The sequence below is a fragment of the Clavelina lepadiformis genome, chromosome 7 (genome assembly GCF_947623445.1).
Source record: "Clavelina lepadiformis chromosome 7, kaClaLepa1.1, whole genome shotgun sequence".
In the NCBI taxonomy this organism is placed as follows: domain Eukaryota; kingdom Metazoa; phylum Chordata; class Ascidiacea; order Aplousobranchia; family Clavelinidae; genus Clavelina; species Clavelina lepadiformis.
This window is the reverse complement of record NC_135246.1, coordinates 12,091,304-12,104,088: the sequence shown is the minus strand read 5'-3', so window position 1 is coordinate 12,104,088 and position 12,785 is coordinate 12,091,304. Positions and strand designations below refer to the sequence as shown.

General features: G+C 36.7%; 2 protein-coding genes across 4 annotated transcripts; both read left to right on the top strand.

Moving 5' to 3' along the window:
• Positions 1-183: 183 nt before the first annotated feature.
• On the top strand, positions 184-2,769 carry LOC143466003 (uncharacterized). Its single transcript, XM_076964580.1, has 3 exons — positions 184-466; positions 1,663-1,892; positions 2,119-2,769. Exons 1-3 carry the CDS (start codon positions 346-348, stop codon positions 2,479-2,481), a joined length of 714 nt encoding a protein of 237 aa, XP_076820695.1. The 5' UTR covers positions 184-345; the 3' UTR covers positions 2,482-2,769.
• Positions 2,770-4,752: 1,983 nt separating this feature from the next.
• Positions 4,753-12,736, top strand: LOC143466001 (uncharacterized). 3 transcript variants are annotated; one of them, XM_076964573.1, is made up of 24 exons: positions 4,754-4,936; positions 5,619-5,772; positions 5,922-6,007; positions 6,154-6,283; positions 6,514-6,640; positions 6,721-6,838; positions 6,999-7,076; positions 7,247-7,450; positions 7,644-7,784; positions 7,869-7,979; positions 8,208-8,321; positions 8,398-8,451; positions 8,561-8,609; positions 8,691-8,856; positions 9,172-9,328; positions 9,678-9,791; positions 9,877-9,942; positions 10,064-10,149; positions 10,297-10,437; positions 10,513-10,654; positions 10,760-11,306; positions 11,525-11,584; positions 11,917-12,118; positions 12,267-12,736. In XM_076964573.1, the coding sequence occupies exons 1-24, from the start codon at positions 4,927-4,929 to the stop codon at positions 12,477-12,479; spliced, it is 3,270 nt and encodes a 1,089-aa protein (XP_076820688.1). In that variant the 5' UTR covers positions 4,754-4,926; the 3' UTR covers positions 12,480-12,736. The 3 variants fall into 3 exon arrangements, with proteins under 3 accessions (XP_076820689.1, XP_076820688.1, XP_076820690.1); XM_076964574.1 differs by lacking the exon at positions 11,525-11,584 and having other exon boundaries at positions 4,753-4,936; XM_076964575.1 differs by lacking the exons at positions 4,754-4,936; positions 5,619-5,772; positions 6,514-6,640.
• The last annotated feature ends 49 nt before the right edge of the window (positions 12,737-12,785 follow it).

Below are 12,785 nucleotides of genomic sequence, written 5' to 3'. Positions count from 1 at the left end.
GAACTACAACGTTGTTATAACGCTTGATGCCGTGACAGATATTCATGTATTTCTCTTTGAATTGAAAGCATCGTCTTACGCCACCTGTCTACATGGGAATGCCATAAATTTCTCGTATAACAAGATAACATGCCGCAGGGCATTGTCAGGAGCGTTTATCTGGCTTATATCGTTGCGTACAGGATCTTTGCTGGCTCAATCGTTTGCTTATTATCAACATAGCTATGGTAAAATTGCGAAGGTAATAGCGCAGCTGGTATAACGAGTACAGTATATACGTGCAAAGAACTTTACAGTAAAGAGCGGACTGATTCCTGGGATGCAGTGTTCGTTTTAATGTAAAGAATGAAGCAGTATTTGTGTTTTGTTGTTCTGTTTGTTTTATGTATCAAAGCAACCTGCCAGGTGTTTAATGATGATGTTTCGCGAAATGCAGAAGAAGACACACCGACCAATGCTAGCGAAGGTAAGACGTTTTTATTATCTAAATCGGTTTTCAAGAAATGCGTGTTCAGCTGGCTACGCTATACGCATTATTAGTCGGATGTACAAGACAGGGCGTTATAATTTCTCCGTGACGTAAACCACGAAACAACTAAAATAATCGAAATTTCAGCTCTACAAACTTGAGTTGCTAGTTTATAGAAATTGGGCAACCATAGTATGTTTCTGATTTCCGCAATTTAATATTACAACAAATTGTCGCGTTTCTATGATTATCCCATACCGATTCAAAATTAAATGACAGCCAATGCAATTTACCACGATGATAAGTTACAATTATGACAGAATGAAAGTCAATTACGTCGATCATATCGTTGCAGGCTTACAGACTATCAGTTTTAATCCTTAATGAAGACGCGTTCGATCAAGCTTTTTATGATAGTTTTGCGTATCCTTACGTAGTTTCATATCTGTACTGTACGGTAGTTTCTTTTGTAGACTTAGGCGTTGAATGTCACTATTTTGTTTGAAGTTGTGCGTTGGAAGCTTTTTTATGGGCTTTTATGCCTTCTTCCTTATTAAACCTTATTCGAATTTACATATTAAGATGATGATCTAAACCTAAAATAAATTCATCTTCAAATTTCTATTCAAATAACTCAAGCCACCCTTTTACAGATCCTTTCTCCAAGTCACCTTACGAAAAACGGCCCATTCTTAACAAAGGCCTGCGTGGCATAGTTACAGCGGAATATGTAGTCACTACTCACTACTGCCTCTGGTATTTTTACAATTCATTCGCAGATTGAACAGTTTCGTGACTCAAAAGTATAAAGAAACATTAGCTTCTATCCACAAGTTTTTTAATAAAGGGCAGTAGAAGATAATAGCTTGATAACAAATATTCTGGTGAAGGTGTAGGCTAAACGTAGTAGCATAGATACTACATAAATTAACTAAGATAAACTAACTAATTAATTACATAAATTAACAAGTGTTGTTATGTAGCTCTTTCCAAATTTAATATGTCGGCTCTTGCGTAGGTTTGAATTTGTCAGGACCACAGCATTTTTGGTTTAAAGCGCTACTTTTTCTGGCAACTCTGCAATGGTTGCATACAGTCAGTGTTATTGCTGCTTAAAAATGAGTTAATTAGTTGTTTTTTGAGTAATTAGTTTTGTTTTTAATGTTTGATGTTAAGCAAAGTTACAATGGTAGATGGAGAAGGAAAAAACAATTCGGTCGTAATTCTGGGAGTTACGTTATCACTGTCAGTGATTGTTGCTATTGCCGGAATATTCATCGGCTTGTACTTTCGCGTGGAGCAGATTCTGCGTTGCTGCAGAAAAAATAATAATCAGACAGAGGAAGTATCAAAGCTGGAAACGGGCGATGCATCTTGGTATGGAAACGACAAATCAAACAACATGTTTATGACATCTGCCACGGTAGAGTATAACCTAGACCTCCTCAAACATAAACTTTTGCATCATTGTAATCTTTCAATTATTGTCACCGGTATCCTACTTTAAACTGCATCATTTTCGCGACAATACGATAACATTACTGCCCAGAAATTTACTTGTCATAGGTAGGCCAATGTATAAGTTATTCTTGATTTAATTAATTAATTTTGCTTTATTCACATACATTCGTTAACATTATTTTTACCAGAATCCGGCATTTATAACGAATGAAAACTTGCAAACCGAAACAACATCTGAAAAGAAAGAAAACGACACTTCCGAAACGAAATCAGCACCAAATCAGCATAAGAAGTCGAAACACAAACCGTTTTTTCCACCTAGCGGTAAGAATAAGAAGAAAGCACGTTCGTCGATGGCGGAAAACGAAGAACCAGTCGGATTTCGAGCCACGTCTACCCATGTCACCGGAGATGGAATAATTGTTTGCTCTCCGGGAGCTAATGATGACGAAATGGTCCAAACAGCAAGAAGTAAGCAAACACATCATCCACGGGGTATAGAAACTGGTCACAAACCCTTTTCCACTCAACAAGATGATATTTTGTTTTAAAACTGAAAATAAAGATGCGGTCCCAAACTTTATCTTAAACTAGTGTAAAAAGTTCCATATTAAAGTTGTTTTAGAGACATGGTTGACTTACTGTTAACAATACTATAAAAAGCGCAGCTGAATTATAACTTGTCCGCAGTGAAACGCTTAAAATAGTTGTTTTTACAAAAAAAAGAAAGTTTAAATGACAAATGTAGGTGATGTAGCCTATATATAGAGTTTGAAGTGTATTTTTGTTTGTATTCGCTTTGCCAGTGTTATAGATATAAATGAAAATATTTGCCTACATTTCATTTGAAATATTTTGAGAGATAGCGTATATTGACAGGCTGTTGAGGTAGTTTTGTCGCACATGTTTCTTCAGTTTATGACGCAAGACGCGGCAAAAGTGGTGCAATGTAGATTTGATTGATTTACCAAAGTTCGCAGACGTTATAAGGCTGGTAGCGGCCATTAACTATTTTGCGCCTGATGTGTCAATTGAAATGTGCTAAGTTTTCCCCAAATGAGAACTTCGTTCTCTTGGTAAGTGTGTATCCTACTGTATGTTCAGGGCCATGTATGATCGCAATATGGGTCAGGGCCTGAAGATAATTGTGGGGCCTTGCGAAAATTATCTACTGTAGTGTTATCGATCTCATGCTCTTAACATGTGCTTATTGCTCCATATTTTGTTATGTTCCCCAATTACCACTCATTTTGTGGTGGATTGTCTGGAAGACTGGGCCGCAACAACACATCGAATGTTAAGCAAAAGTAAAACGTAACTGACGGAGGTTAATTACAAGAGCGCGCTGTTACAATCTTCTCTAGTCTCGATCAATCTGAATGCTTTTCAGTTACACAAATGGACATTTATGATAGGCTATGCATATATTTGCAAAGTTGAAGAACACCACCATACGTACGGTATGGTTCCAGGTCAATTCAACCCAGGACGACCCAACCAACATCTGTGAGTTGAATCGTCTTGCGTTTACTCGTCCTTGGATTGAATTGACCGACCACCATCCGATATAGAGCGTTGACCTCGCAATACAAGCGACTCAGGTTCCGCGTTCGATACTCAGTGGCGCGATACCGTGTAATGTTCCTGGTCAAAGCATTTACGACACTCACTCCTTCCTGTTCAGTGTACCCGGTAGATAGTTCTAAGTTCTGGCAATACGGTAAAAACAATAATAATAAAAAGCGTATGGCAATTGAAGCTTGCACAAAGGCTAGCTCGGTAACCGTGGCACGAGCGATGAGGAATCGTCACCGGATTTAAGTCGTGCAAAGACTATCCTCAGTCCGAGGATAAGCATAATCATACCATACCATAGGCTACTCTTAAAATGTTTACAGAAGTTTTGTCAACCGGCTAATATAATTTATCAAATACGGCGCCACTTACAATAAAAACCATTTGAAGGATGTCGCTTTTTCGTTTGCTTACTATTAAATGGGTGCTTTTTATTTACTATTTAACCGCCTTGGCGCTTTTTTTCGGCATGTAATGCGGGCTTTTCACGTCATAAGTGCACGACCCAGCGAATCGTGTGCGCGGCGTTATGTGCTTTTGCGCACCACATCTCATTTACAGTGGACATGACGTCACATTGTGACATTTTCCTACATACACTGAGAACATATGCACTTACTAAACTTGCACACTTTACCATAAAGGTATCGCCGATAGATGCAAAAGACTTTTGCGCAGTGTACATTCAGTGAAAGCTAATCTTGCTTGTTAAATTTTTCATCGTAACCCTATTGATGAACATTTTACAAAGACGAGAACATATAGCAACACTTTTAAGTGCGATATTTCTTATCGTGGTAAAACATACAGTAAACTACCAGTTTATAAAAGAAGTATTGCAACCTGATTTTTTCAATATATGGTTTCTTGGAATAATGGTTAGTTGCAACTTGCAATACAGTAGTAACCTTGTCCAAATGAGTGTCTGAATTGTAAAAGCTTGACGTAACCTTCACACAAAGTCTTTTGCACTCTTTAGTTTAACAAAATCATTTTAAACAAACCCATTTTTCAAACTCCATGTAGCATACACCGTTGTTTTTAACGATAGGTCTTGACAACATTTTGTTTTCGTTTGACAAATAACCAACCCTTATTTCATCAACTATACCTATAGTTTACAATGTTATTTTGCCCAATAACGTCATTCTTACGTAATAGAGCTTAAGCTGATTTAACGTTTAATGTTGTATGAGTGCGCATCACCGAAAAAAGTCAAGAAATCCACACAGCCTTTGATTTTTCTTCACACGCACTCGAGTCGCGCAGCGATGACATCATCACGTGATCGAACCATTACAATCCTCTTTCCTAGTGACGTCAGTCTTCAGTAGTGAGCTCACAAACAGCAGGTCGTCGATTGTTCTCTGGCAGTTTTACAACTTGTAGATTTATAACGAGGGAAAATTACAAAAGAACTGATGATATCTGGTGAGTACTTTTTTATGTCTTTATCTGTTCTTGATAAATTCATGTTGTTATGCTGCAAAATATGGAAATAATCAAAACTTACTCAAAATGTGATCTCATAATTCAACCAACTATAAGCTTAAACCATGTCGGGCCGTCACGGCAGCTTGCTTTTTACACCACGCTCGAGAGAAGAGCGCTAGGAGAGAATGACGTCAGAGAGCTATCGCTATTTTGCAACGTAAGAGCACGTGTGTGCGCGCGTGTTAATAAATATCTAAGATGCGGTTACCGCGAATTCTCTGTGACGTGTTCACTCACTTGCCTCCGGCTCTCTATCGGTTTGGTTTCTTCTAATTATTCCTAAACAAAGTTGCGCGGTCGGACAGTCGAACAATAGGGTATGTGGAATTTTCGTACCCTTCAACCACATGAGATGTCGCCACAACGTTCTGTCAACATGAAATCGACACAATTGGATAACCCCGAGTTACCAGTCTCATTCGCTTTTTGTCACTTCATGTTTGACCTTCACCCTTCTCCCTGAAATAAATGATTTTAAACTTACTGGTCCATATACATAGCGTCATACATTACAATGTACATCATTTAGGTATGCTTGTACAATATGCACAAGACAATCTTGGTATATGCTAAATTGTGTCAATTATTTAATGTGCTGACTGAATTCTTTTTATTGAAGTAATGAATCTCCATGAGAAGAATATGACTGCAAAGGAGCACAGTAATTACATAAGCAACATGATGCTACCTGAGATGGTGCAGGCAACTAGACAACAGCCACTTGGTCCAGACTGCATCATCTCCAATAAAGAAGTGACAGACCAGACTCTATTGTTAGTAGGATATATACTTAAGTGTTTATCCTACTTCACGTTATTGTCCAATGTGAATATTTAGCATGTATATATTTTGACAGTAAATCGGGTATTGGTGGAAAATAACGCATTGATTTTTAAATAGTATGTATGGTATGTATTTTTAGAAATTCAATGCATTACTACTGGTATATTTCTCATGAAAAAGGGTGTGTGGAGTGCATTATGAAGAAATCCAGAATTCAAGAAAATGGTATAAAATATTTTTTATGACCTTGTTAAACATGTAAAGCAGTTGATCTAAACAGGATTATTTGATGGCAGCGACATGGGTGAACAAAGTGTCAAAAATATGTCATATTAGTTTATTGAAAGCTTGAAATATAATTTTTTAAATAGTGACTGCATCGGATCCTAGATGTGTAATAACAAGAAAGCATCGTCGATTTGAAGCCTATTGCTGCATGATATGTCGCTCAAACTTTGTCACTATCGTTCAAGCCCTGTTGCATCTCAAAGCTATACACAGGTTCCTGGGTGTTACTTGAATCGTCTGTTTAGTATAAAACCTATTCTTTAAATGCAAACTATTTGGGAAGCTATAAATATTTGTCGCAGCAGTACAAAACAGCTGTGTGCAGTGTTGTAACTTCTCTTGGAACGGAACCATCAATGTAACGGGTTTATTAGATGTGTTAGCTTTTTTGCATTTAACCAAACACACTCTTTTGTGAGGCAATTATTCATTTATACATACAGGCCCACTAGTAAAATATTGATTCAAGACAAAGACATTTTTCGTAATATTGACAAGGCAATGGAAGTTCCACCGGTGCCCTTGCCATGGCATATTGCAAAAAAACTTGTTGAGCATGAAAAGACTCCAGTATGTTGCTTTTAAAAACTGTTGAGTACTACTTTGACGAGTGTCTCTGTATGTTTTAACATGGCACAATATTTGGTTAGACCGACATGGGTTCTACGCCCACTTTTGTCATTCCACCGGGAGCATTATCTACAGGAAGTTCTGCCACTTTTGAAGATGGTTCCGCTGTAACGTCTAATGTTCAGAACCTGCAACTCGGTATGCATGTGTTGATTAATAGACATGTACAATCGTACATATATGGTATATATCTTATGAAAATTGTTTTCTTCATGGAATCATAGTTGCATATCTGCTGTGTTTAACACAACTGCACAAATGACAACCTAATTTATGTGTATTGTATCCTGCATTGCAGCACCGTCCAAGGGACAGTCACACTCACCATCTTATAAACAAACTTCCGAAAAATTTGAGCATCAATCTCCGAGTGCAGGTAATTGTATACACTTATTTTAGAGATTAGTGATATTAAATGTGATATAGAAGGTGTATTTTTGTATGATCATACACTTCACCCTGCAAACCTTTCTTGCTTTTCTGTATGTGTTCAAACGTGCATAAGGTTATTGATATTAGCCAAGTAAATCCATTTGCTCAATGCAGAGAATGCTGAATCACCACCCAATCCAATGGTATGCATTATCACTGCAATAGCAGAGGAGTTCCAGAAACAAATCAGTCAGCTGACCTTCAACGATGATTGCTCCCAAGCAAATGTGAAGTTTGTTGATGGGACCAATGTGGTTGCAAAAACTCCTGACCTGACTAAAAATAGCATATCAGAGTTTCTTGATCCGATTCTTGAAGGTTTTTAAATTATGTTTTGACAGTTCTGTATGTCATAATAATAACTGTTACCTTTATTTACTTACTTTGCTGAACATTATGTACTTGCTCAGTGTCTATGGTTGCTATTTATGGTGTACTAGTACCTATTATGATAGAATTAATGTTCCAGCGCAATGGTACATAGCTTAAGTGTAGTTTATGATAATTATAGAAACAGCAAACACAGAGTTAAAGTTTTCTCTTCAACATGATGATGTCCCTCAGTATGATGAGTCTGATGTAAAATATGTGACTCTCCGGGCAAACAAGCCTAGTCTTGCAAAAGCATTGTTTACTAATGCAATTTCTCACGGTAAAAATAATAATAAAGTGCTATATAATGTTGGTTGCAACAGCATATTTTTAAAGTATGGTTTAATGTTGATCTTTCATGAAGGAACGAAAGCACTTGTGGAAAAAGTGCAGGCTTCTCCCACTCATTCCACCTCCAGTTCAGAAATTGATAGTGAGCTACCGGAACGTGCTGTGCCTGAAGTGCATTCTCCGGGTAAATATTTTAAAAGTACTTAACCAAGTATTTGTATTTATTAGTATCAGTTACATAGTACAATGATTCCAGGATGTCCTTTTAAAAGCAAATCAATGGAAGAAGTCATTATTATCATCAATAAATTAAATACTGTACGTCTCGCTATGCATAGTATATTTCTATGTACTGGTTATGTTTTATGAAGTTTATTGACATTACCTTTATTTTTGATAATTCTTTGTGCAGAGACAAAGACTTCAGTTATGAAACCATTTGTTAATCGTCCTGTAAAATCTGTGCGCTTCCAGCTTGGTGCTCCGGATTCGAGTGATGATGAGACACCAGACACACCCAATCAAGGTACTTTTAATGATAGCGATTATAAATTTTTGTAAGCTTTTAATTTGAAGATATTTTTTTGTTTGTTAAAATTCAGACTCTGTATTTCCAAGTGGAAACGAGGCTAATGCAACAACCGGAGATGGAGAAGGTAGTGAAACTATTTTAGTTGTGCCTTTCTTTGCTTATGTTGATTTTCATAGCAAGTGATATATTTATTGGATCTTGTAAGCTTAAGTAACACCAGTTGTAATTGCCAGGTTCTCGCAATGTTGTGGATGACTTAATATCGACAGCTTCAAAAGGAAGGTGGGTTGAATTTGAACTGTTCGGTTAGTGAAGTGGTAAAAGGTGCTGACGTATCAATTAAACGTATTAAATTGTTTTCAGGATACCGTTTTTGCCTCCTACCTCACCATCTACTACCTCCCCATCAATGACAGCTTTCGTGCCAACTCCTGTTCTTCCATTGGTGGGCTCTTCACCTGCCTTGTCCAGTCTGGTTCAGATCAACAGTGGCTCTAAAACAAAGACCAACCCACTTACCAGGGTTCAGGTTAACACCTGAGTTTTTTTTGCTGTTTATTTATTACCAGTGCTTGAACTTGATACTTGGAAACTTGGAAACTTTAACCTGATATTTGGTTGTTGGGGACGGCCGCAATATTACAATCAGTTAATTACTTGTTAATCATAGTTTGGGATGTATAAAACTTTAAATATTGTACAACTTATTGAATTAGATTTAGTGAAAGTGTAAATCTGACATTGCCACTGGCTACAACTTTTTACGTCTTGAATTCTGTATTGAATTAAAGGAAAGCAATGTCCGATATTTGTTTCTGTTTATTTTCATATCTTGTGTTTACAGTCTTGGAGTCCTTCACTTGGAGGAACATCATTTTCTGTCGCATCCATGCGCCGTCCTTACACTGCCCGAGGCTTTACATATGCAGAAAAAATAGAACTTATGAAACAACAGAATGACTATGATGCTGAATTTACTACAAAGCACATTAGAAAATCAAGTAGGTTTCCTGTCTATTCTTAATCTTTGCTATTTGTGGGCTGCCTTGTACCTCCTAGGTAAATATGACTGTTATTTTTTCATTTTCTGGTGCATATTGGGTAAGTTATATACCGGTATTCTCGCATGGAAAAATAAAATGATTCAGCACAATATTGAAGTAACTTGTCATTCTGTGCAAATTGATCGGAGTGATTGCTACCATCAATAACAACTATTACTTGAATTTTTAAGTCCACTGACAAGAAGTCTCATTTGAAATATTTTTTAAAATGCGCCAGACGAGCGAAATAGGCCAGTATGAATTGTATGGCATTTTTGACAATGTCACGATTTGTCGTAATTTTCAGCCTCAAGTCCAACGTCATCAGTTGTGTCACCTAGTTATGTGCAGTCTTCTCAAATGGATACCCTTGGAACAAATGTTGTTAACGCTGGCAAGAAGTCTGAAGGAAATCATAGAAGTAAATGATGTTGCTTGTTTGAGTGCCAATGGTTTAAATTATTGTCAGTAGTTACAAAACTAACAATAAATCTCTTAAATTTCAGTTTCAAATGAACCAAGAGTGCACAATCAAGATTCTGGCTCAGATGGCGAAAGAGATATTCATGATGGTAATCCAAAACTATACAACAGTAAAAGTGTCGTTTTGTGTGTTATAAAAATGTACTGTAAGTTTCATAACTAAGTTATACTATTAGAATTTGTAGTTAATTACTAAATATTTATTACCAGAATATACAAGCCGTCACGCTGATGATGAGCATAATAGTGATTCTGATGACTCCCCTCCGACTTTACTGGGCAGCGTCAATGCTATGGTACAGCATCTGTTAATGTTTCTTTTTTAAATAATTGTCCTGGATGATACTGAATGTTAGTTTCTGTCAATTTACTAATTATAATGGCAGTTAGTCATTTAGCTCATTGTTAATGATTATTCTTAAATAGCATTTATTGTTTTGCAGGCTGCTGCTTACTCTACTTTGTTACGGAGTGGTTTGAGAACTTCGGCAATTTTTCCATCAGAATATTATGGGTCAGGAGAATGGGCCACTACAGCCATGGAAACCCTTAAAAGTCTTCAATCCTCGATTAAATCTACGGAGGTGTGTCTTTGTGTCTTGAAGATAATTTTTGTCTTTAGGAATCAATGATCTCAATTTTAGTCTCTTTTTAAACAGGAAAACACAAACCGTATACCTTCAAGACTTTCCACATCCAGTACGAGTCCAACCTCAAATATAACAGTTAAACAGGAATTATCTGACCCTCCACATAGTTTTGCAGTTCATGTTAAAGAGCATAACGAATCACTGAGTGACGGTAGGGAATTTTACATCTGAAAAGTTTTTAATTTGACATCTCTTTTAGAATCTAGTCATTTTTTTATTTTTTTATCTTTTTTCTCATAAACAGTTTTTTTTATAGATAATTCCATATCACAAGCTGCGAGGAACAAGCAGTTCAAAGTGAAGTTTTCAGCCTCACGCAAACGATGCAAATCAAACAATGAATCAAACATGCCAGCCGCAGATATTCCGTCATTTATGTCAACTGTCTCTAAACGCCGAAAACTTCACGAAAAGGCATCAGAATCTGACATGGATGCTGTGAGCATCAGCACTGATTCTGAATCTTCGGTTGACATGAACTACAGCTCTTCAATTAAAACGGAAACATCAGATGAAGTTTCTCTTCGCCTCTCGAAAGCAAAGGTGCACAAAGCCGTGGAAAGGTTGTCTTCTCAACACTCTGCTAATAAGCCATTATCACCACTGCTAACAAATGCCGAAAGAGAATTTCTTCAGCCCAAAAAGGACAGAGTTGTTTCAACTGTTAAAAGCTCAGCATTTCCCGTTAAATCTGTGGAAACGAACATAGAAAAGCCCTTGACTAATAACCCTGGACTAATATCCCACCTGACATCAAAAAGTATGGGATCTAAATGCTCCTCAGATCCAGCGCTGAGTATGAGGTAGTAGAAATGTTTATGTTATTATAATCTTTTATAAAAGGTGTGACCAATTTTCTCCAATAAACTTGGCTTTGTTACATTCAATATATAATAAATTTCTCAGTAACCCTTTGATAACATTGCTGCTATACTCTCTCTTTGCTTAAATATTTAAGTATTTTACCTGAGTGTTTTATACTGCTTGGAATGTCTGAATAAACAATTTGCATGTTATATAGTTCAAGATCGAACAATTGTGTGACTACATCATCTGCTAGCAGAAGCATGCTTAGCTCAAGGTTAGCTTTTTCAACATGGTGATTTGCTTAATAAATGAAAACGTGATGATTTGCTCTATTGATTACATGCATGCTGATGAACCTCTTGTTTTGTACGAGTTAACACGGTTCCTTTGGAATTGCACCCATGTGAAATATGCAAACATGCTCACTTGATAAACTTTTAATTTTATTAATAAAGCTTAATAATAAGCTGTATAAGACAAAATTTACAACTAAACCAGCTAAAATAATGTCCCCAGAACAGTTTATACTCCTGGGTGCTATACCGTGATTACCAGGTAACTCTGATGCATGTTTGATGTCTTGACAAATGTTTATTTCTCATCCAGGGTATCAAATCTTCCGCAAGACTCAAAATACAGCAACTCGTCTCCTGCTCATGTCGAAGGAATGTTGGCCAAGTCTGGCGATTCACTTTCTTTTATGGATAATGTCATGCTAAGAGACTTTGAAAACAGGAAAACAATATTGACTAAGTTGCAAACACCTGGTGGTTCAGCTGCTGGAGAAAGGAGACCTGAAGAATCCAAGGTAATTTTATAGAGAAAGCATTTTCTAGCAGAAGGTATAGATGTTGAAAAAATCTAAATGCTTTTTAGAACTTATTGTTAGCTTTTCCTTTTTTGCAAACGGCAGTTAAAAAAGGTTAAACGAGTATAAACTTTGTTTTTGCTTTCAGATGCACATGCCTGAAGTATTTCGTAACTGCATTGAGACTCGTGTCAAAATACAACTAATTGATAAAGTACATGTATGCAAAGTATGTGGCTACTCTGTTGTCACTACAAACCCGTCAAACACCGTTGAAGTTGATAAAATACTTCAAGCTCATGTTATGGAACATTCCCTAAAAGAACTTTATGCTACCGGCTATGAAATGGGAAAGTGGTAGCGAAGAGCCCCCCCCGTATTATTTGCACTGTTTTTCTGAGATTTTATTTCTTCTGATTGTTCCTGTGTTCCGTTCATTGTTTCATGAGTACCTTACCTGTATAAAATGTTCGTTTTAGTGCGATAATTTATGACGATGCCTGATTGTTTACAGTTCAAAAGCATGAAAGTAGCTTTTTGGCTTATTTTTAAGCCAGTGCATTTATTTTGTGTAGAAATGTCGTAAGAATGTTTCAATACAATGCAATTTTTATAGTGCTTATGCCTTACTTGAGAAATCATGTGCAGGTTTACACAATTCAATCCT

What these genes read in the sequence shown, in the direction of transcription:
- LOC143466003 (XM_076964580.1), top strand. Translation starts at nt 346, where the DNA reads ATGAAGCAGTATTTGTGTTTTGTTGTTCTGTTTGTTTTATGTATCAAA. An exon ending in ACCGACCAATGCTAGCGAAG is followed by an intron (nt 467 to 1,662) that starts GTAAGACGTTTT and finishes TTACAATGGTAG; the next exon opens with ATGGAGAAGGAAAAAACAAT. An exon ending in TGTTTATGACATCTGCCACG is followed by an intron (nt 1,893 to 2,118) that starts GTAGAGTATAAC and finishes TATTTTTACCAG; the next exon opens with AATCCGGCATTTATAACGAA.
- LOC143466001 (XM_076964573.1), top strand. An exon ending in TGTTCAGAACCTGCAACTCG is followed by an intron (nt 6,839 to 6,998) that starts GTATGCATGTGT and finishes CCTGCATTGCAG; the next exon opens with CACCGTCCAAGGGACAGTCA. An exon ending in TCTTGATCCGATTCTTGAAG is followed by an intron (nt 7,451 to 7,643) that starts GTTTTTAAATTA and finishes TGATAATTATAG; the next exon opens with AAACAGCAAACACAGAGTTA.